Below are 23,194 nucleotides of genomic sequence, written 5' to 3' on the forward strand. Positions count from 1 at the left end.
ACGAAAAAAAATTTTTTATTAAAGGAATGCACCCGAATATTCGTCGCCTACAAATATCAAATTAAGAAATATCGTCGATATTTCATAAAAATATCAGGTCTACCGAGATATCGTAGTTATATCGCATATCCTGCCATCCTGAATTCCTGGTACTCACTCATGACAGATCGAAAAGGTAACTATTTAAAATTATTGAGTACACTTAATTACTATTATATTTTCATTTGGTTGCATATCATTCAATAATCGGACAATTACCTCTTCTCTGTTGTATTGAACGGCATATCAAATATCAAACTTGTTTAATTAATCGAGGGGTGTTCTAATATAATAATTTGGTATCTTATTAGTTATTGCCTTATTCTTTGGTTTGATATTTACACTGGCTTAGCCTTGCGGCTTGCATTTGGATTATCCTCTCAGAAATATGAAATTGCACAAATGTCAATTTTAAGTATTTGCTGCCTGTAATAGTTGACTTAAATCAAATTTTTTTATTGTGATCGTAAGTGATATATTGAATTAGTGTTTTTTTTTCATACGTAAAATAATTTTTCTTTGACAGCTGTAACCTCCAAACTTTTTAAAACTTAATAATGACCTTTCAATTGTTGTTTTTTATTTTCTACAGCACTGATTATCAATTAACTTTTCTACAATCAAAAAGGTTTTATTAGCAAAAATGCCTTTAAATTCAGGTAAGAACCAGAACTGTGTAAAAATGCAATATGAATTCCTGAAACATGATAATTGTTTTTTTTTTTTTTACAGATATATCAACAGCTCTCCATTTGCTAGAGCATATTTACGAACGTGTGAAAGATAGTGATGATTCGAAGCTTCAGCTACACACGAGCAATGATCTTGAGTCACTGATTTCTCTTCTAGAAAATCCAGTTCTGCGAAATATAGCAGTAATACAAGATTCATTGGACGATTTGAACGATCAACTTTCACAGCATCCCTCTCTTTTACCTGATGATTTCGATATAAACACAAATGGACGATTAGAATTATCAGTACCAACAACTCCAATTCAGCCATTTGAAACAAACATTTATCAAGAGTTGTACCAAGAAAACACTGAAATTGATGATCAACGAGTGCCAGTTGCATCACTTATAAACGCCAATAACGAAGATACCACTCCCCAGGTTACAATTTATTTCAATAAATAATAGTCAATGTGACCATCAATTCTTACAATATAAATTAGATTTTTTTTACAATAAATTTATAGGCTTTAAGTCAAATGATTGGTAGTGATGTCATTCCACCAATAACAACACCAACATATGCTAAAGAGTTTCAAAGGGTCATTAATTCCGCATCACAAGGAAGACAAGTTGTCACTGTTCAAGTAACTCGTTTTTCTTATTTCCTTTAAAAGAAATATATTTTATATTATAACTGTTTTATTTTTTTTAGCTGTATAAACCAGAAGGTACTAGTTTGGGTTTTAGTGTTGTTGGATTACGAAGCAACGACAAAGGAGAACTTGGTATATTTCTGCAAGAAATCCAGCCAAATGGCATCGCAGAATGGTAAGATTATTATAATATTAGTTATGTTATGATTTTCAGAATGAAAATTCGATATTCATTGATTGGTTGGGAGTAGACGAATTGGCGCATGCTGATGATTGTAAGGGGAAAGGAGGTATTTCACGGTACTTTTATTTTCTAAGAGATTTTTTACAGGTTACGACGCATGCTCCGTACAAAAAAACACTCGAAAGCAACCACCTACAATACAGATTTTGTAGAAAATAACTAAAATAGTATTTTGTTTAAATAGAAACAAAAAAAAAAAATTTCAAACCGTAAATTGAACGATTAAAGATCTAGTCATTGATGTTCTTAGAGCTTTCTTCAAAGCATGCATTTTAACATTTGTCAGCTGTGTGACATGACAAATTGTTTGATACGTCTGTAACGACGACATCGATCCTGGAGTTAGCATGAGAATAAAAAATAAACATTACTATGTTAAAGTGACTCGGTAGTGCTATGTTCACTCATTCATACTGTACTAATTTTTAAAAGGCAATAGTGAAGGGTATTGATTAGATAATTGAATAATTTTTCAATTAGTTATGTCAATCATGTAACAGTGTTTCAATTAACGTTTAAAAAATTGGATGAAATATATCAAAATTGCCTTTACTTCTTAGATTTTTTTGACATTGAATTTGTTTTTTTTCTTTAAGATTTAAATTAATAACGTTAATTTTTTGGACCTTTATTTCAGTGATGGTAGACTGGTTGAAGGTGATCAGATACTAGCGATCGATGGACAACCACTTGATTCAAATATTTCACATGAACAGGCAATATCAATACTTCAAAAAGCTCGCGGTACTGTTGAGTTAGTTGTTGCACGAACAATTCAAGGTAAATAAAACGATACTTTCTATTTTATTGAAGGATAAAAAATCATTAAGTAGTTTCAACTTTTAATTTTAATGAATAATCATTGACAGATATTGAAGGTGCTATTTTATCACATGAACTACGTATTTCATCAAGCCCAACATTTGGTGAAATCGAAACCGATTCAACAGTTAAACGTAGTGAAAGTGATAATCAATCGTTGTCATTAGAAAAAGATTGGCTATCATCAAGTTCAGTTTCGTTAAAAAATCAAACAATCTTATCACCAATAAATACCAATAAATTAATATCGATTGCACCAACAGAATCACCGAAAATAGATAAAAATACAACAGGTGATACAATAAAAACAAGTACTGATATGGTGTTAAATACAGAATGGGCACAAGTTGAAGTCATCAATTTAATAAATGACGGTAGTGGACTTGGTTTTGGTATTATTGGTGGCAGAAGTACTGGTGTTGTTGTTAAAACAATATTACCAGGTGGTGTTGCTGATCGTGATAATAGATTACAAAGTGGCGATCATATATTACAAATTGGTGATGTTAACTTGCGTGGCATGGGTAGTGAACAAGTTGCCGCTGTATTACGACAATCAGGTACCCATGTACGTCTTGTTGTTGCACGTCCAGTAGAACCAACATCACCAGATTATCAGACAATTGGTAGTCATGCACCAATTGTTCCAACTAAAATACTTGGTGATCCGGATGAACTAGATAAACATTTGTTACACAGTATACCAGAAAATTATAACATACCTCATTTCCGAACTGATTCAAATCCTGAAAATAATAGATTTTCACAAGATAGTGATATGGACATGCATGTAAGTTATTACTAGCACAATAAATAAACGAATAAAATTAATATTTACAAATTGAATAAAAATTTTAGACAAGACCAAGTCTTATCATGGAAGTAGTACGTAATCCGCTATCGATTGGACAAATACCAATTATTCCAGTTGTAGCTGATATATCATTGCTATCATTAGAAACAGTAAATGTTAATTCACTGCCAGAAATGGAAAGATTTACTGTTGAATTAAAAAAAGACAGTTATGGACTTGGAATAACAATTGCTGGATATGTCTGTGAGAAAGGTATTTTCGAAAAAATCTTTTTTTTTCATTTTGTTACGTTTTTCTCGTCATTTATTTATTCGGCATAAAACCATTTCTATGGAGCTGAAGTTATCAAAAAAATCAGCAGAAATATGCTTAACATCCAGGGGTGAATAGAGGGTCCCTCCCAAATTCAACTCCATCTATTTCTATAATCTTTTCAGATTTTCCGAGCAATGATAAGCTTTGTTTTTTGCTAGTATACACCGTGTTGAAAATTTTTGAGACTTCTTAATTTTCTATGTTCTGCAATCGTCCTTATTTGTCCAACTAGCAGAACGACGCAGGATGCGTCTCTTTGACATATTCGTTTTTCCAAGTCTTTCTAAAATTGAAGAACGATTGTTTTCCCGAGTTGAAATTTTTCAACCCCGGGTTGAAAATTTTCAGTTCTACTTAGTCTTTTGCGTTCTGCTCCATCCTGAATGCAAGCTAATCGTATTGTATCGGCTTTAATTATCGTTCTGCATCGTCTATTACAAATGCCCAACTGTTCCCTCTTTATTTTTTCCGAGTTATGGAGGGTAATTATTTTGGAGACGATCGTACTTTGCTTCATTATTGAAGAACAATTGTCTTTACGATAAGGGGATCGTCTTTCCAGTCTTTTATTTTATTATATTTATAATCCAGGCCCCCATCGCGCAAAAAGTTATGAGTTAACCCGAGCTAAAAAATCTCAGTCTTCCGAGGTCTTCCAAGTCCTAAAACGCGCTTTATTGAACTTAAACTGTCTTCCAAGTCTTAAAACGCGCTTTATTAGTCTTCCGAAGTCTTTCACATAAAATTACAATTTTTTTTGATAATTTTCAAAACTGCCGTAGTCTTCCAAATCAAGCGTTAACGCTTGATTTGGAAGACTTCGGAAGCCTCCAGCTTTTCTAAAAATTTTTCATATCACAACGGGATTTATTTTCGAGTCCACCCTCAAATTAAATTAAAATTTTAATAGATCTAAATTAAATTTTACTTTAAATATTTATTCAGATATTTATAATATAAAATTGATTCAAATAACAAAAATTAGAAGTCAAAAGTTTATAAGGTAAATAATCTCTATGAATATCAATTGAACAAATGGCTGAGTAGTCAGCCTATCCGACTTTCACACCAGAGACCTATGATCGTTCCTTCGTAGGTTTTTATTTTTTGCTTTTTTTACTTCGGAAGCCTACGGTCTTGAAATGGAAGACTTCCTCTGAAAGACCTCAGACTTACGAAGGCTTTAAATGAAAGACTTCGTAAGCCTGAGGTCTTAAATCGGAAGTCTTCCGAAGTCTTCCTAGTTGGACAAATAAAGACTGTTTTAAGACTTCGACATTTTTAAGACTGAGATTTTTTAGCTCGGGTTATGTCATCGCCAGAAAGGTTGATTTTTTGTGAGAAGACTTGTCTCGATGGATACTATAAGCAAATCTTTGGGCTGCCACGTCAATGGTCAAGTTTCGGGGTGCTATTCGGCTATATCACGTTAAAAGCTAGCATAATTGTTAATAAAAGAAAAAAATAGTTATAAATAAATTTTTTTTTTCAACACACATAATTAGCTCGTAAATAGCTCATAATTTAGGGCCTTACTTGATTTGTGTCGAATAATAAATAAAAAAGTTCTGCTGGCTTTCGTTAAAAGCTAACATAATTATCGATAAGAAAAAAAATTATGAATAGTAGAAAGGCCAGAATGGACACTAAGTCACGTTCCTCGCCGTGGGAGTGCCACGGGACGTACCGCAATTGGAAACATCGCAATTCAGGCCCGTGACACCCATGGTGCTTCCCATGGCGGCTTATTGTGGGTTATGGTCATTTCTACTATTCGTATTTTTATTTTATTTTATCTATAGTTTTGGCTTCAAAATAAGGGACTTGGTTTTTTTTTGTGAAATTTTAGGAAGACTTAGGAAAAAAACTAAGTTTAACTATAGAATTTCCCTTCACATTTTACCCAGGCTTGAGACTTTTTTTTCGTGATGTCAAAATTTTTTATTTATCCACGAGATTTTTTACGTAGCTGTAATTGTAGCTTCAATATCTACATTATTTTAATTAGCTAGATTTTTTACTTAGCTAAATTTTTTTACTTAGCTAAATTTTTTACTTAGCTGTAATTGTAGCCAAACAATCAATATCTACATTATTTTAATTAGCTAGATTTTTTACTTAGCTAAATTTTTTTACTTAGCTAAATTTTTTACTTAGCTGTAATTGTAGCCAAACAATCAATATCTACATGATTTTACTTAGCTAAATTTTTTTACTTAGCTGAATTTTTTACTTAGCTGTAATTAAAGCCAAACAATCAATATCTACATTATTTTACTTAGCTACATTTTTCCTAAGTCCAGAAAATTTCACGAAAAAAAACTAAGTCCCTTATTTTGGAGCCAAAACTAGATAAAATAAAATAAAAACACGAATAGTAGAAAAGTCCATAATACACAATAAGCCGCCATGGGGTGCCACGGGCCTGAATTGCGGTACGTCCCCAATTTCAGCTCAGCTATCAATACTCGGGCCGGGTATTTGTGAAACGGGGGCAATGGCCATTCGGTAGCGATCTAGCTCAGTAAGGAGTGGTTTCTATCTCTTCTGAGCGTGGTCCACCATCTTGAGCCACGTCACGATATATTACATATTTTCGTAGTACACAAGAGCGTAATGATATCTCCGGAGAGGACATCATCACCGAGATCATAAACTTCCGATGATCACAGCTCATGCGGCTCTCTGGTAGACGTGTCGAAGTAGGGGCATGGGATCTATCGAAGTCAGGGTGCGTCTACTAATTCAGTTATTGGCCGATCTTCTTGACTATTAGCCCCGAGAAGACGTCGCCGAGAATACTCACAAGTCACTAACTAGCGGTATTAGTTATCTTTAAGTCAGTGCCACATATTCTCACGGTGATAGAGCGATAATTTCATATGGAACGTGACGTATTATTAAATACGTCATCGAGAGCACGAGATCAGCAAAATCTCGCACATTTTCAATCAATAAATAAATCACATAATGTGATCAAAAATATAAATGTGATTTTCAATTAGAAATGATTATATTTTTTGATTACATTATGTGATTTATTTATTGATCACATTGATAGAATAATCACATGTGATCAAAAAAATATAAAATTGTTTTTAAATTAAAATGTGATCAATATATAAATCACATAATGTGATCAAAAATATAAATGTAATTTTAAATTAAAAATGATTATTTTGTTATGATTAGCGTGAGTGCTGTGTGTGAGTTTGTAACTGCGCATTCATTATAGTTTAGCTACATCTTGTACTCAGATGAACATGCTCCGCCCTCGAAAATTAATCTGGGTATTTCGTGGGAGCGGAAACGAACTCAGCAATTGCTCCGTGTTGTATTCTTCTACACGGGAGAATGGTGCCACGACGTTGCTCTCTGCTAGCAATAATTGACCAAGTTACTAATTAATAGTCCCCACTCACCTTTTTTTTTTTTGACTGTATCAAGCCTGATACACTAGTCCGACACCAGCAAATACATCGTGAACATTCCAGGCTGGACACAGGCTTGGGTTCCCAGTCTTGACACAGGCCCTAGAGCCGGGTAATCAAGCTTATTCCAGGCTTGTGCCCGTCAACACTTTCTACCTGGGACAGGAATAAGGACACAAGGATTAGCGCTTGTACACTAAAAAAAACTTCTAAAATGCAGATTTTTTGTTCTTGCAAAAAAAGTTCATGGATTATGGAAAAATTGTCTTATATTAAAAAAAAATTTCTTAATTAGAGAACGAAAAATTTCTTGAATTATAAAAATATTGTCGTGAATTATAACAAATAATTCCTTAACTAAAAAAACAAGTTCTCAAATACTTACAAAAATTTTTTGATTTATAGCAAAATGCTCTCATTTTTAGAAGTAAGTTTCTTGGTTTATATCCAAATATGTGTTTGAATTATAAAAAAATGTTCTAGATTTTAGAAGTAAGCGTCTCGGTTCAAAACGTATTTGTTATAATCCAAGAAAATTATTGAGCAAACGAAGAAAAAAAAGTTCAAGTACAACTAAACCTAATAATTAATTTTGTTATTTCTTTAAAGAGGAGTTATCCGGAATATTTGTTAAAAGTATCAGCAAAGGAAGTGCTGCTGATGTTAGTGGTAAAATACAAATAAATGACAGAATCGTTGAAGTTGATGGGCACTCGTTACAAGGATACTCGAATCATGAAGCGGTTGAAGTACTAAGAAGTACAGGACAAATTGTTGTACTCTGTTTAGAAAGATATTTACGGGGACCAAAATATGAACAATTACAACAAGCTATTGCTGCTAGTGAATTACGAGTACCACAATTGAATTCACCATCAATTACAAGTTTGCCCAGTTTTCCAATGAGTACGGTAAGTTTATTGATCAATTTACTTGTATTTTATAAATTTATTTGCTGTGTAGTAGTTCAAAAACATTGAACATTCTTGTACATTCATGTAGTGGAATATTAATAAGAAAATGGAAAACTTGATAAGAAGAATAACGATGATAATTACTATTACAAAAAACAAATAATCAATAATAAATAATGAAACCCTTATATCCTTCTATAAAAAAGACAAACAGTCATATTGTTTGTATCGTCATTGGTCTTTGATTTCCAGGCTTTCCTTAGTCTTTCCCACTCATTTTTATATTACGTAGGTAGACTTACAGGACTAAAAAAAAAATTCTAAAATCGATACAAAAACTTCTTAATAATGGAAGTTGTTCTTTATTGTTTTCATAATTTCAAATTATATGATTGAATGTTTTTTGTTTTTTCCCGCCTCAATAACGTAATAATTCAAAGATCTATTTTATCGATCAAGCAAATTATAACCACAGCAAAGAATATTTTACGCATGCGCGCATCCCTTTTTTGTCAAAAAAGAGTGTTAAAAATTAAATTGTTAGTTGTTTATATTTTCAAAAACTTTTGAACAAATAAACATAAAAAAATTTTGTAAAGCCGAAAAAATTCCTGCTTAAATCCCTGAGAACCACACTTTCTTCTAACCAATCATTAAAAGCAATCCTTTATGGCTATTTTTTTATTAGAACATACCAGACGTCTGGTGAAAATAATTTGGCGGATTATGTCATAATATGGCATAATATGACATAATCTGACATAATATGACAAAATATGCCATATTCCGACCGATAAAAGAACTTTTTTTCTTCTTTCAAAACTAAAAATTTCCTAGAACGAAAATTCTATTTTCAAGAAGTTTTGTTATCGAATATAGAATTTTTTTTTTACAGTGTATACTATAGGCTTCGCCTACGTAAAATATAATTTATAAACAAATGCTAATAACGTCTTCAAATGAAAAAAAAAATTCTTTAATCATAAAATAATACCAAAGTGTTCTTGATTTTATACTTACGAGCACATTGGCGCCCTACGCGCGCCTGTATCAATATTTTTTAACTTATATTCATTGTAATTTACGTGTTATAATCGATTTTCACGTGTTATAATCATTTTATAATTGATTTTTATCGATTTATTTTATTGACATTTAATCCTTTGAAGATCACCCTTTGTTTATTTGATTTATTTCGTTAGCAACAAAAAAACAAACTATGTCTCACTCGCTCTTTTTACTTTCGTCTTTTTGTTGCTAACGAAATAAATAAAGAAATAATAGAAATAAACAAAAAACTATATAAGAGTGAGTGAGAAGAAAAACGACCAATCAAATGTCCGGAAGACCGATGATGTTTCTCCTTTTTATATAAAGAAGATTGGTTTATGACCAAATATGTTGATACTCGATTGTTGTTTAATCGGAAAAATATAGATCGAATGAAGTAATATTTATAGTCCAAGAAATGAAGGCCGGAATCTACTATTTTTGATTTTGATTCCGAAAAAAAATAGGTGGGTGTCTATTTGCCGAAATTTTAAGAAATTTAAATAAAATAATGTTTTAAAATAAAACGAAACATTAAAATTGAAAACTGCAATTGGGCTTTACATGGTTTATAAGAATATAGTCGATTTATACAATTTTGCTAAAAAATTTAGCGAAAAGGAAGAAGTTTCATGTAAAAAAAAACGAAAATTTTTTTTTAGTTAAATTATTCAATACAAAATTAAAATGTATTAATTTTAGATGAAACTGAAAGAAACTATAGAACAAAAAAGATCTGGTAACGTTTGTTAGGGCGTGTGGCCTGCGTTACCGTTGAAAATTAAAAATAATAACAATATGATAATAGTACATTTTTTTTATTTTTCTCAAAATAAATTATTTTATTTTTTTTTTTTCGTTCGAATTACGTAGACTTAAGGGGAAACAATACTATTGAAAAATTTACTTCACAAAAACCAAAGAATTTTCGTGAATATTGAACTTATCTGCATGAAATTTTGAAGATCTATATAAAATTGCATGGGCGAGGGCATGACTCTTTCAAAAATTGTTATTAACAAAAAAAATTATTAATAAATTACAGTTTTCTGCAAAATCTACGTAAAAAAGGAATCCAACGATTTTCATTCAAAAATAAATTCTTTGACTTAAAAATTTGCAGGAGTACTCAGAGTAAATATAGCCGAAGGCGTGATTCTCTCGAAAATTGAAAATTATAAAAAAAAATTTTATTGTTTTTTTTTTAATAATTATGATCTTTTTATCACCACGTCATTCCTCAATATTTGGGAAAACTAGATGGCACTACGAATGCTTCTACTATTTGGGGGATGAAATTTAGGTTGGGGCCCATGATGTAAGTTGTGAGTGCTTGTAGAGATTATAATTATAAAAATCAATTACAGTAAAAAATCGATTATTATAATAAAAAAAATTTAAAAAAAAAACGATTTCAAAAGTTTGTGTTGTGCCAAACAGTAAAAAATCGGATTTTGGCTTTGCCTTGTATGTAAGTAGTTCGAAGAAAATACAAGTTTGTTTACATTTTATAACATCAAGTTGTCAAAAAAAAATTACAACAATTACATCCCTAGCGAAAATGCCGATAGTCGGATTGTGCACTGATCTCATACAAAAACGACACAAAACCGACACACGACTATAAGAATTTCTAAGTCACAAAAATAAATAGTAAGAAGCATTCAAAAAATAAAATATTATGTCTAAATATTTCTAAATAATATTTTTATAATTTGAGACACATTAGAATTTTTTTTAAATAATTTTTTTATTGAAAAAACTCAATTCTGTTTATGTATTAAAAGTGAGGTTAGCTGTCAGAATCATTTGTACACGACTGTGAGATTTTACAATTCTCACACAATTCCGACACACGACTGTGAGAATTGTAAATCCGACACAAATCCGACAGACGTACGACAGTATATTTTTATTTTGTATTTAATATAAAAAAAGAGCATTTTATTAATAAAAAATTTTGTTCAATATTAAAGTTATAATATTTTAATAATTTTAGGTATATTAGTTTTTTTTTCTTTGAATAAATTTTGACAAAAAAAATAATTGGAAACATGGGAAACCAAATACATGGTTTCATTACAAATTACATTCGAGTTACAAAAATACCAAATACGTGGGAAACTGATTAAATGTATTAGTTTTGAAAAAAAAACCAAAAAATGATAATTTTCTAATAAAATAATTTTAAAAAAATCTAATATAATGCCTATAATTATTAAAAGATTATAATTTTATTATTAAACAAAAATTTTTGCAAATCGCAAATTCTCACAAACGATTCCAATTATTTTTTTTATCAAAATTCATTCAGAATAAAAAAATCTAATATGCCTAAAATCATTAAAATATTATAACTTTAATATTGAACAAAATTTTTTATTAATAAAATGCTCTTTTTTTATATTAAATACAAAATAAAAATATACTGTCGTACGTCTGTCGGATTTGTGTCGGATTTACAATTCTCACAGTCGTGTGTCGGAATTGTGTGAGAATTGTAAAATCTCACAGTCGTGTACAAATGATTCTGACAGCTAACCTCACTTTTAATACATAAACAGAATTGAGTTTTTTCAATAAAAAAATTATTTAAAAATTAATGTAAATTATAAAAATATTATTTAGAAATTTTAGACATAATATTTTATTTTTTAAATGCTTACTATTTATTTTTGTGACTTTTTATAAATGTGTCGGTTTTGTGTCGTTTTTGTATGAGATCAGTGCACAAACCGACTGTCGGATTGGTGTCGGATCGGTGTCGCCATTTTCGCTAGGGATATATGTTATGAATTTTGCATGGTATTTTATATTCAGCATGGTTTTTTAGATTCTGGTAGTTCCTAATAGATTTGCATGCAAGTATTCTTAGACATTGCTGTAATTAATAACGGCAACATTATAATACCAGCAGTGACAGAATTGTATTATCAAAAACAGATATGTTATGAATTTTGATTTTTGCATGGTGTTTTATATTATTATATTATTATATTGTTATTTTGGCAATCCAAGTTTGACAGGTTACTATTCTTGTGAAAAGAGCGCGCCTACTTATTACATTAGCTATACTTTGGATAGCTGTGGTAGCTATCCAAAGCCTGACAAGCTAGTATCGCTACAGTAGCTATTTAGGATTGCGTATATGCATAACAATAAGTGTATACACATACGAAGTAAAAACAACATATTAATGTACATTTACTAATTTTTAAAATTATTATCTGATTAAATTTATACTAAATTTGATGCACCAAATAAACGCCAACTTGAATACAAAATCTTATGCTAAATTTTTAATAACTATATGGATTATTTCAGTCATTGTTAATAATAATTTGGTGCATCAGTTAATAAAGAGAGGTTATGAACACAACAGCTGTTGACATTAAAATTATGTCGAACCTGACGAGCTGGTTAGCCACGCTTGCTATCCAGCCGGCTGGAATAACTAACCGATTGTCTTTTTAATATAGCGGGCCTGATTATTAAATCAACTACACTGAAAAAAAAAAATTCTATCTGATAGAAGTTTTCTTCTTGAAAAAAAATGTATTTGGATTAAGATAAAGTTGATTTAGATTAAAACAAAGACTTCTTAATCCAAATCAAAAAAATTTTCTTGAAACATGAAAAAAAAGTCTTGGTTCGAGACGAACTGTTCATGTTTTTAGAAGTATACTTCTTGGATCATGAACAAATGCGTCTTGGACCGAGACAAACTGTTCATGTTTTTAGAAGTATACTTCTTGGATTATGGATAAATGTGTCTTGGATCGAGACGAACTGTCCATGTTTTTAGAAGTATGCTTCTTGGATTATGGATAAATGTGTCTTGGACCGAGACAAACTCTTCATGTTTTTAGAAGTATACTTCTTGGATTATGGATAAATGTGTCTCGAAAATTGAAAAAAAATGTATTATTTTTTTTTTAAGTTTTATATCAGTACATTCTAAAAATAAATTAAATCAAATAAGTGTTAAATTTAATTTATTAAAATACAAAATGTGTCAATATTGAATTGACTCAAAATACTAGCATTTAAATTGTTTATATTCTTAAATAATAATAATGATAAAATGTTATCTAAATGTTTAATAAAATTTAGAAAACATAAAATAATACAATAGTACACTAAAGTAATACAAATTGATACGTGGTAGTGTTAGTTCATTTGTTCATGTAATAAATTTAAAAAAAAAAAAATATCTTGTCACTAAAGTAATACAAATAACTTCCCGTTTCTATATCGCGCCCGTGGTTAAGCGAGCTAAGGCACAGGTTTAGATTAGATAGGCTTTACGGTCATAGGTTCGGGTCCCGCGTTAGGTAAAAAAAAAAAAAAATTGTAGGAAAAAAAATTATAAAATAAAAATTGCAGGAAAAAAAAAATTACAAATTACAAGTTTGTAATTGAAAAATTTTTTTTATTTTTTTTATTTTCAATCCTATTGAAAATAAATGTTCATAAATAAAAACAATATTGCCTTGAACCGAGACATATCGATTCATAATTCAAGAAGAATACTTCTAAAAACATGAACAATATGTCTTGAACCGAGACACTTTTGTTCATAATCCAAGAAGCATACTTCTAAAAACATGAACAGTTTGTCTTGAACCGAGACACATTTATCCATAATCCAAGAAGTATACTTCTAAAAACATGAACAGTTCGTCTTGAACCAAGACTTTTTTTTCATCTTTCAAGAAAATTTTTTTGATTTGAATTAAGAAGTCTTTGTCTTAATCCAAATCAATTTTATCTTAATCCAAATACATTTTTTTTCAAGAAGAAAACTTCTATTCTTAAGAACTTTTTGTCTTATAAATAGAAATTTTTTTTTTCAGTGTATCTATTTTCTTGTATTAACTATCCTTTTTTAACTATCCAATGCCTCGTGACTGCAGCTAAAAATTTTTTTCCGTGTAGTAGTTCCTGATAAATTTGCTTGCAAGTATTCTTAAACATTGCTGTCATTATAATCATGACAATATTATAATAATACCAACAGTGCCAGAATCGTATTATCAAAAACAGATATGTTGTGAATTTTGCATGGTTTTTTATATTTAGCATGAAGTCAAATCTTCAAGAAAAGATTATAAATAATGTAAAACTCTAGTGACCAGTTATTTCATGATTGATTTATGATTTAATGTTTAATGATTAATTGTGTATATAATCAAAGTGTATGGTGTTGAATTATTATTTCAAATTATAATAATGACACGTAATAATTCTCAATATTTTTCAAGTTTTAGACGTCACTAGTATTCATTATTGTATGCGCGCGTAATCTATTTTGTTTGTAACATAGAACTACGCTTTATTGCATGATTGAAAAAATAATGTTTCGATTGGATTCAAAATAAATATGTAAAATACATTTTATAATTTTAAGAGCATTATTTTTTTTTGCATGCCGTCTTGTAAATATTCATAATATATTATTGTATCTATGTATTGAGAAAATTATCAATACTTATTTCAATGTACATGAAAGATAATTATAATAGGTATATTAATAATTATTTTAGCACAAGGTTACAATATTATATTGTTTAACAAATTAAAGTATATGCCTGCGTAGAAAAAAAAACCTTATTTTTTGTAAAGCATGGTTGTGTAGATTTAGGGTAAAAAGGCCCAATGTACTTTGAGACTCATAGATGGGGCGGGAATTCACTCTATCGATAAATATAGGTTAGGGTTCACTTGAAACCAAGGGTATTGTTTCGCCTTAAGGGAGGCTATAGCTTTCGTTAAATTCAACGGAATGACTTCAAATTAGGCTCAAAAAACGTGGTTTTTGAAATTCTATCGCTCTTCAGGGGATCGGGCGATATTTCTAAAAATATTAGAGTATTTAGTGTATCAATGTATTTAGTGATGCCGCGATACGAAACGATACGAAGGCCTCATATCGTATCGTATCGTATTTTTCAAGGGCCATATCGTATTGTATCGTCAAGTGGTCATATCGCCTCCATATCGTATCGAAAATTCATCATATCGTATCGTATCGTGTGGTCCCCATATCGTATCGTATCGTCATATCGACGATATTGTAAAAAAAAAATTCAGTTTCTTTTGTAGTTTTTCGAAAATTTATATATTTTTTTTCTTAGTACAGAAATGCCTGTATATGTATTTTATTTTTATTACTTATACCATGTGTACTTCAGCATCTGAATTTTTTAAAATTTTTTCTGACCAATATATTTTCGAGGAAATACAAAGTTCTCAAAGCGATAGAATTGAGAAACTTTGATGGAGTCTCAGGGTCAAGGCGTGCAAATTGGTTTTCCGGCACGAAGGCTCATAAAAATATTTTCAAACAATGCTGTCTTATGTTTTTTTCATATATACTTTTGTATGTGGTGGTTGTAAATACCCTGCTGTTAAAACACGGTTTCTGTTTTTTTTTTTTTTTTTTCTCGAAAAATTATTGTGTTAACAAATATTTTTATTTTTTTTCTAACGGTTTTTTTGGAGGTCATTTTCATGATTAAACTCTTCTGTCAATGTCTCAATTTTTTTTTCAAATTTAAATTTAAATTTAAAATATATACAGTTTTGGACATACTAAAATTAAATTCAGAAAAAATTTAGAAAAGATTCAGAAAAAATATAAATTACATTTAGAATATGTATACAGTTTTGGACATACTAAAATTAAACTTTTTCTAAATTTTTTCTTAATTTTTTGTAAATTTTTACTAAATTTAATTTTAGTATGCCCAAAATAAAAAACTGTGGTTTTAATACCGATTTTATCTTTTTTTTTCATAAAAATATGAACGAAGAGATGTTAAAATTAAAATTTTATATATTTGAATAAAAGTCAGTAATAGAATTGTGATTAAAACAGCAAAGTAAAAACATTTAGAATTGTCATATTCTTATGTATATTTTTATAGAAATCTATCATAAGATTTGTGGCTTCGAGGTAAAGTACTTGCCTCCCGACCGGAAGGGTAAAAAAAATTTTAAATAAAAACAATTCATGGGAAGGGGTGGGGGGGGGGGGGAAATGTGATAAAATTTATATAAAACAAATATATAATTTTATATAAACTATTATATATAATCGTTATATATAAATTTTATATAAATTATATACACGTTTTCGCCCAATGTTATATATAATTGTTATATATAATTTTATATATAAATTATAAATTTGTTTTCCGTGTGGGCCGATAGTATTTACATCGATAGTTTTTAGACTATCGCTCTCCCTACAAACTAATCAACCCTCCACGACCTAACCCACTTCACGACGGCACGATTGATAAGAAAAAAGTTTTTTTATTTCTCATATGATGATGAAGGCTTTTTTTTGAAGTAAATGTCTTGGTTTATGAATAATTATGTCTTGGTTTAATACTAATTTATTTATTTATCTGGTTAGTTTGATAATGGATTTTATCACTTTTGTCGTTCTTTCTCCTCCTAGCTTTTTGTCGGTATTACAGGGTGGAATTGTAGAGCGAAAAAAAATTTTTCAAAAAAGAAATGCACCCAAGTAAGCTTTATAAAAGTGATCATTTTATAATATACAAAATTAGTAAGATACGACGAACGGATGAAAATTGCAGGGTAATTTCTCCTTACACAGTAGCTCGACGGTAACGAAGATTATATTTTTCTTCAGGATGGTGATACAATTGAAATTGAGCTGGAGGGTGAATCACACACGACAGTTGACAGTGCAGCGTTGCGGGGAGTTGATCAAAGCGATGTTTCCAATAAGCTGGAGGATATGTCACTGGTTGAAGCTCTTTTGAGTGACCCATCTTGTGAATTAACGCCTCAAATTGAAGCAGCGATAAAAGATAAATGGCAGCGAATTGTTGGTCTAGACATCGAGATTGTTGTAAGTTAATAAATAATGTTTATTCGGATAAATGATCACTAGTATGATATTTTAAAGTTATCTACAAAAACATGAATTTTTCAGTTCAAAAACAAAAAAATGACATATTCTTATCTATAAATATGTCAAACGTTGATAATTAATTTCTTTTTAAATGAACGGGAACCTCGGTTGAACCTTACATCAGGAGGGCTTAGGGTCAGGTTTACACATTTAAAGTGTACACAACGATTATTTTACACATTATTTGTGTAAAGTAAAAATATACACATTTTTACTTTACACAATTTTTTTGTACAAATCAATATTTTAGACATTTAATTTTACACATAATAATTTTACACACAATAATTTACACTAAATATTTTACACATAAATATTTTATACATTTAATATTACACATAATAATTTATACCACATAAATATTTTACACATTATTATTTTACACATTAAAATCTAAACATAAAAATTACACAAATTAATTAAATATTTTACACATTTTTATTTTACACAATAAAGTATTACACATAAAAAGTGTACGGGAATTACTTTTACCCGGGGGTCATTTTTATTTACACGAGCAATTATACTTTGTCGACGACTCTTTAAGAAAGTCCCCAGGTTGCGTCGACAAAGTAGAAATGATCGTGTAAATGAAAATTACCCCGTGTAAAACTAATTCCCGTACACTTTTTATGTGTAATACTTTATTGTGTAAAATAAAAATGTGTAAAATATTTAATTAATTTGTGTAATTTTTATGTTTAGATTTTAATGTGTAAAATAATAATAATGTGTAAATTATTATGTGTAAAACTTAATGTGTAAAATATTTACGTGTATAATTAAATATGTGATATATTTATGTGTAAAATTAAATGTGTAAAATATTTGTGTAAAACTATTTTGTGTACAAAAAAATTGTGTAAAATAAAAATGTGTATATTTTTACCGTGCACAAATAATGTGTAGAATCATCATTTCATTGACATCAAAAAAAAAAATATCTTGGGCCAAAGTTATCGCATTCCCCGCCATCGGACCACCTTTATACAAATTAATATATTGGATATTAAATGATTTTTCACACAGGTAGCGCAGTTGAAAAAATTTGCTGAAAGCAGTGGGCTTGGAATAAGTCTTGAGGGAACAGTTGACGTTGAGAACGGACAAGAAGTTCGACCACACCATTATATACGTTCAATTCTTCCAGAAGGACCGGTCGGACAAAATAGAATTCTCTGTTCTGGTGATGAACTTTTAGAGGTCACTATCTTTTTTACTAATTTGAAATTAACTCGGAATGAAAAATCTCATTCAATTATTATTTTTTTTCTTTTTTAGGTCAATGGTTATCGTCTCTTGGGAATAAATCACATGGAAGTTGTGACTGTGTTAAAAGAATTACCAATTCATGTTAGAATGGTTTGTGGAAGAAGTCATACATTACAAGATCCACTATGTCCAATCGACACAGCACAGCATCAACTCGCATTTCAATCTAGAGTAAGTTTTAATAGTAATTATTTGTATTTAATAAATTATTTTATTCATTAACAAATAACTAGAGTATTTTGGGTGGATCATTGCAAAATTTACTGCCAACAATGGATCGTCTTGTTAAAGCAAAATCAGATGGTTCATTAGCATCAACAACAACAACAACAACTGCAACTATAACTGATGCAAATTTAACTAAAATGAAGTCACGTTCATTGGAACCACTAATTGGTTTGGCAATGTGGAGTGCTGAGCCACATATTATTGAACTTGTTAAAGGTGAAAGGGGCCTTGGTTTTTCAATTTTAGACTATCAGGTAAATTTGTAAATTTTACCAATAGAACAAAACTTTCATTGAGTAGTATAAAGTAATTTGGATTGATTTTGTTGGCAGGATCCAATGAATCCAAATGAAACTGTAATAGTAATACGTTCATTAGTACCTGGTGGTGTTGCTCAACTTGATGGTCAATTAATACCAGGCGATCGTTTGATATTTGTTAATAATACAATACTTGAAAATGCAACACTTGATCAAGCAGTACAATCATTAAAAGGTGCACCGAAAGGTACAGTACGTATTGGTGTTGCGAAACCATTACCAATACCCGATTGCATTACACAGTTAAATAGTACTGATTTATCAAAAATCGATGATAACGGTAAACTTACGAAAATTAATAATGATAAACATAGACGTGAATATTTTAGAAAAAGAAAAGTTAATATAACACAACCATTGCATTATATCAGTTTAATCGAAAGCTTAGAGAATCAGCATAATCTTGTTAAATCAGAAAGTTTTTAAGAAATAATATTTCATTTATAATTATTAATGTTGAATTACACTATAATCCGTTTAGTACACTTTCATTAAACTTATATTAACAATTAATTTATCATTGTTATTCAATAATATTTTTGAAATTTTTGAATATCAAAATTTCTTTTTTTATTTTTTTTTTTATTGTTATATTTTAATTAAAGTAAACATTTATTCAAGATAATGAATATCTTTAAATGCTTACTAAATAATAATATTTTTTCGAACTTTGAAATATTATCACTCTACATGTATGTTTTTTATTATCTTCCTATCAAGGAATCACGTATTTTACGATCAATCCAATCACGATAATACGAAACACGAACATAGACTCCAGGTTTATTTATTTTTCCACAATGCTGTCCCCAACTAGTTATTCCGAAGAGTGTAAAAAACCCTGTAAATAAATTTCAATCATCAATGATCAGCTACTAATAATGAAATGTGTTAAATTAAATTTTACCATTGTAATGACAAGCAAGTGGTCCACCAGAATCACCATCACATGCATCAACATTTTCATCGAGATAACCAGCACATACCATTCCATCTTTTATCGATTTTTCACCATAAATATAATCAGCTCGACAAATATTTTGATGAATGAGTGGAATCCAGCCAAAACGTAGATCATTTGAGTTTAATGAACGTCCAGTTTCGATACTGCCGAATCCACTTATTGTGCAGTTAAGTCCACTGGAATATTCTGTATTTTTCAGGGGCAAACATATGGGCATTATGTGTTGGCTCAGTTTGAAACCACGTCCTTTAAGAAGAACAAGAGCAATATCATTGTTTATTCTTGTGCCTTTTCTAAATTCTTCGTGAATATAAAAGTCTTCAATGTTGGCATCGGCTTCTGTCCCTTCGTCGAGCTGTGAAATATTTTAATGATTCTATCTATTCTATAAATATTATTTTAGGATGGAAAATAATTTGAACCTCTGTGTTGTAGTCACCAGCTCGAACGAAATAAGTGCCTTTGTTGTAACCTTCCAGACAATGAGCTGCTGTTAACACATGAAGAGAGGAAATTCTAAAGTAAAACAAATGAATTACATCGATTTCTATGTCATTTGATACTTTAATATGTATATTTCTTATAAATACTCACACAACAGCACCGCACCAATGATTTGATCGACTCTGACCCCGTACCCGTATACTCGCCTTAAAAAAATTACCTCATAAATCACATTGATTTTTTATCAACAACCCTGGCGGAAATGACAAGACTTGATTTCGGCGCTTTTACAAGAACGAATCAATAGCTATCCAAGAGCAAATTAAAATTAATATTACAGAACCCCTAATTATAATATGAACCATTGAATACCATAATAAAATATTAAAATATTCTATTGACAGTTTAGACACATTAATTTGACGTAAATTATCTTTCATTATTGATAATTTATACGATTCGAAAACATAAAATTAAGAGGTTAGGGAGCCAGCTGTCAAACAAATTACAGACACAAAACACAAGACCTCCACTAGCAGTAATTTATGAAAACTTACCACTGAAATCAAAAGCAAATCAATACCAAACCATGAGCAAAACAAGAACAGAAAAAAAAATCATAAAAATTAATAAATAAACCTATTGTTGATAAGTGTATGTCGTTTTATCATATTTATTATTATTATTTAGTCATTTTAACAAAAAAAAAAAAAATATATATATAAAAAAAAAAAAAAAGTACACATAGTCTGCACAGTATCCAATCCATAGCAAATCAAGAGCAAAACAAGAACAAAACCAGAACGTTTCAATAGCAAAACCAGAGCAAAACAAGAACAGAAAAAAAAATCATAAAAATTAATAAATAAACCTATTGTTGATAACTGTATGTCATTTTATCATATTTATTATTATTATTTAGTCATTTTAACCAAAAAAAAATGACATACAGTTATCAACAATAAGTTTATTTATTAATTTTTATGATTTTTTTTTTGTTCTTGTTTCGCTCTTGTTTTGCTATTGAAACGTTCTGGTTTTGTTCTTGTTTTGCTCTTGATTTGCTATGGATTGGATACTGTGCAGACTATGTGTACTTTTTTTTTTTTTTTTATATATATATATATATTTTTTTTTTTGTTAAAATGACTAAATAATAATAATAAATATGATAAAACGACATACACTTATCAACAATAGGTTTATTTATTAATTTTTATGATTTTTTTTTCTGTTCTTGTTTTGCTATTGAAACGTTCTGGTTTTGTTCTTGTTTTGCTCTTGATTTGCTATGGATTGGATACTGTGCAGACTATGTGTACTTTTTTTTTTTTTTTATATATATATATTTTTTTTTTTTGTTAAAATGACTAAATAATAACAATAAATATGATAAAACGACATACACTTATCAACAATAGGTTTATTTATTTTTTTTTATGATTTTTTTTTCTGTTCTTGTTTTGCTATTGAAACGTTCTGGTTTTGTTCTTGTTTTGCTCTTGATTTGCTATGGATTGGATACTGTGCAGACTATGTGTACTTTTTTTTTTTTTTTTATATATATATATTTTTTTTTTTGTTAAAATGACTAAATAATAATAATAAATATGATAAAACGACATACACTTATCAACAATAGGTTTATTTATTAATTTTTATGATTTTTTTTTCTGTTCTTGTTTTGCTCTGGTTTTGCTATTGAAACGTTCTGGTTTTGTTCTTGTTTTGCTCTTGATTTGCTATGGATTGGATACTGTGCAGACTATGTGTACTTTTTTTTTTTTTTTTATATATATATATATTTTTTTTTTTTGTTAAAATGACTAAATAATAATAATAAATATGATAAAACGACATACACTTATCAACAATAGGTTTATTTATTTATTTTTATGAGTTTTTTTTCTGTTCTTGTTTTGCTCATGGTTTGGTATTGATTTGCTTTTGATTTCAGTGGTAAGTTTTCATAAATTACCGCTAGTGGAGGTCTTGTGTTTTGTGTCTGTAATTTGTTTGACAGCTGGCTCCCTAACCTCTTAATTCTATGTTTTCGAATCGTATAAATTGTCAATAATGAAAGATAATTTACGTTAAATTAATGTGTCTAAACTGTCAATAGAATATTTTAATATTTTATTATGGTATTCAATGGTTCATATTATAATTAGGGGTTCTGTAATATTAATTTTAATTTGCTCTTGGATAGCTATTGATTCGTTCTTGTAAAAGCGCCGAAATCATTCTGTAATAGCTAATGAATTGCTCTTGTGTGTTCCGCCAGGGAACTTCAACCTTTTTTTAATTACCTGCCAAGGATATGAATCTTTTGGCGCAATTGAGCCTCTAACAACTTTTTTTAAAAATTCATCTTCGTTAGCAAAATCTTCCGCTCTTTTACCACAAATGCTTGGTAGTATATCTTTAATACTCTTTTCCACAACAAAGTTGGCCTATTACCAAGATATAAAATTAACAATAATGCTTGAAACAACAAATTTTTTTTTTTTTCTTGTAGTATATTTAACTTGTTAAGAAAAATATATTCATCATAGTAAATGATCACTTTTTTTTATCTAAAAGATTTATGATTTATGTTACCTCGACATAATTAACTGCTATGTCACCACAAATGACACTGGCATCTTCATCGTGATTACAATTGTGAACACCCCAACTTTTATGTTCACAATGATAAAGCTGGGTTTCATTACCATGGCAAACGACCTTTGAATTAAATTAACAATAAACCACACTTTTCAACAATTGTTGAATTTTTTTTAACTGTTTCTTACATCATCTAGCCAAATAGGTCCTGTTCCATATCCGAAGAATCCATTTTTTATAGCAACAGCTGAACCTGTATATCCTAACGAGTTGCAAATAACTTTAGCATTTGCATTGGAAAAATCATCATCGCATATTGTACCCCAGACACCGTGATGACGAATTTCAACTCGACCTTCGGATGGACTACTTCCATTGACTAATCGTATGACAAAAGATGCCTAGATTGTTTCGAAAATTATGAATCAAATAATTTGAGTACTTGGATA

The 23,194-nt window shown here is 29.4% G+C and overlaps 2 protein-coding genes across 6 annotated transcripts in view; one reads left to right on the forward strand and one right to left on the reverse strand.

Moving 5' to 3' along the window:
- LOC122855065 (patj homolog) lies at positions 1-19,538 on the forward strand. Of its 5 annotated transcripts, XM_044156189.1 has the most exons (15): positions 1-175; positions 351-505; positions 632-698; positions 772-1,154; positions 1,241-1,360; positions 1,429-1,544; positions 2,251-2,393; positions 2,483-3,225; positions 3,294-3,501; positions 7,605-7,906; positions 16,626-16,847; positions 17,940-18,113; positions 18,192-18,353; positions 18,416-18,664; positions 18,743-19,538. In XM_044156189.1, the coding sequence occupies exons 3-15, from the start codon at positions 683-685 to the stop codon at positions 19,154-19,156; spliced, it is 3,252 nt and encodes a 1,083-aa protein (XP_044012124.1). In that variant the 5' UTR covers positions 1-175; positions 351-505; positions 632-682; the 3' UTR covers positions 19,157-19,538. The 5 variants fall into 5 exon arrangements, with proteins under 5 accessions (XP_044012124.1, XP_044012123.1, XP_044012127.1 ...); XM_044156188.1 differs by lacking the exon at positions 351-505; XM_044156192.1 differs by lacking the exons at positions 351-505; positions 18,743-19,538 and having other exon boundaries at positions 18,474-18,500.
- Positions 19,435-23,194, reverse strand: part of LOC122855064 (serine protease svh-1-like) — a 24,674-nt gene continuing 20,914 nt past the window's right edge. Inside the window, 7 exon segments of the mRNA XM_044156187.1 lie at positions 19,435-19,571; positions 19,638-20,049; positions 20,117-20,210; positions 20,289-20,344; positions 22,448-22,591; positions 22,740-22,865; positions 22,934-23,146. Coding sequence (XP_044012122.1) covers positions 19,435-19,571; positions 19,638-20,049; positions 20,117-20,210; positions 20,289-20,344; positions 22,448-22,591; positions 22,740-22,865; positions 22,934-23,146 — 1,182 coding nt within the window.

Source organism: Aphidius gifuensis, linkage group LG4 (assembly GCF_014905175.1).
Source record: "Aphidius gifuensis isolate YNYX2018 linkage group LG4, ASM1490517v1, whole genome shotgun sequence".
NCBI lineage: Eukaryota > Metazoa > Arthropoda > Insecta > Hymenoptera > Braconidae > Aphidius > Aphidius gifuensis.

Coding starts and splice junctions, on each gene's coding strand:
- LOC122855065 (XM_044156189.1), top strand. Junction 3,502..7,604: donor TGGATATGTCTGTGAGAAAG/GTATTTTCGAAA, acceptor ATTTCTTTAAAG/AGGAGTTATCCGGAATATTT. Junction 7,907..16,625: donor CCAGTTTTCCAATGAGTACG/GTAAGTTTATTG, acceptor ATTTTTCTTCAG/GATGGTGATACAATTGAAAT.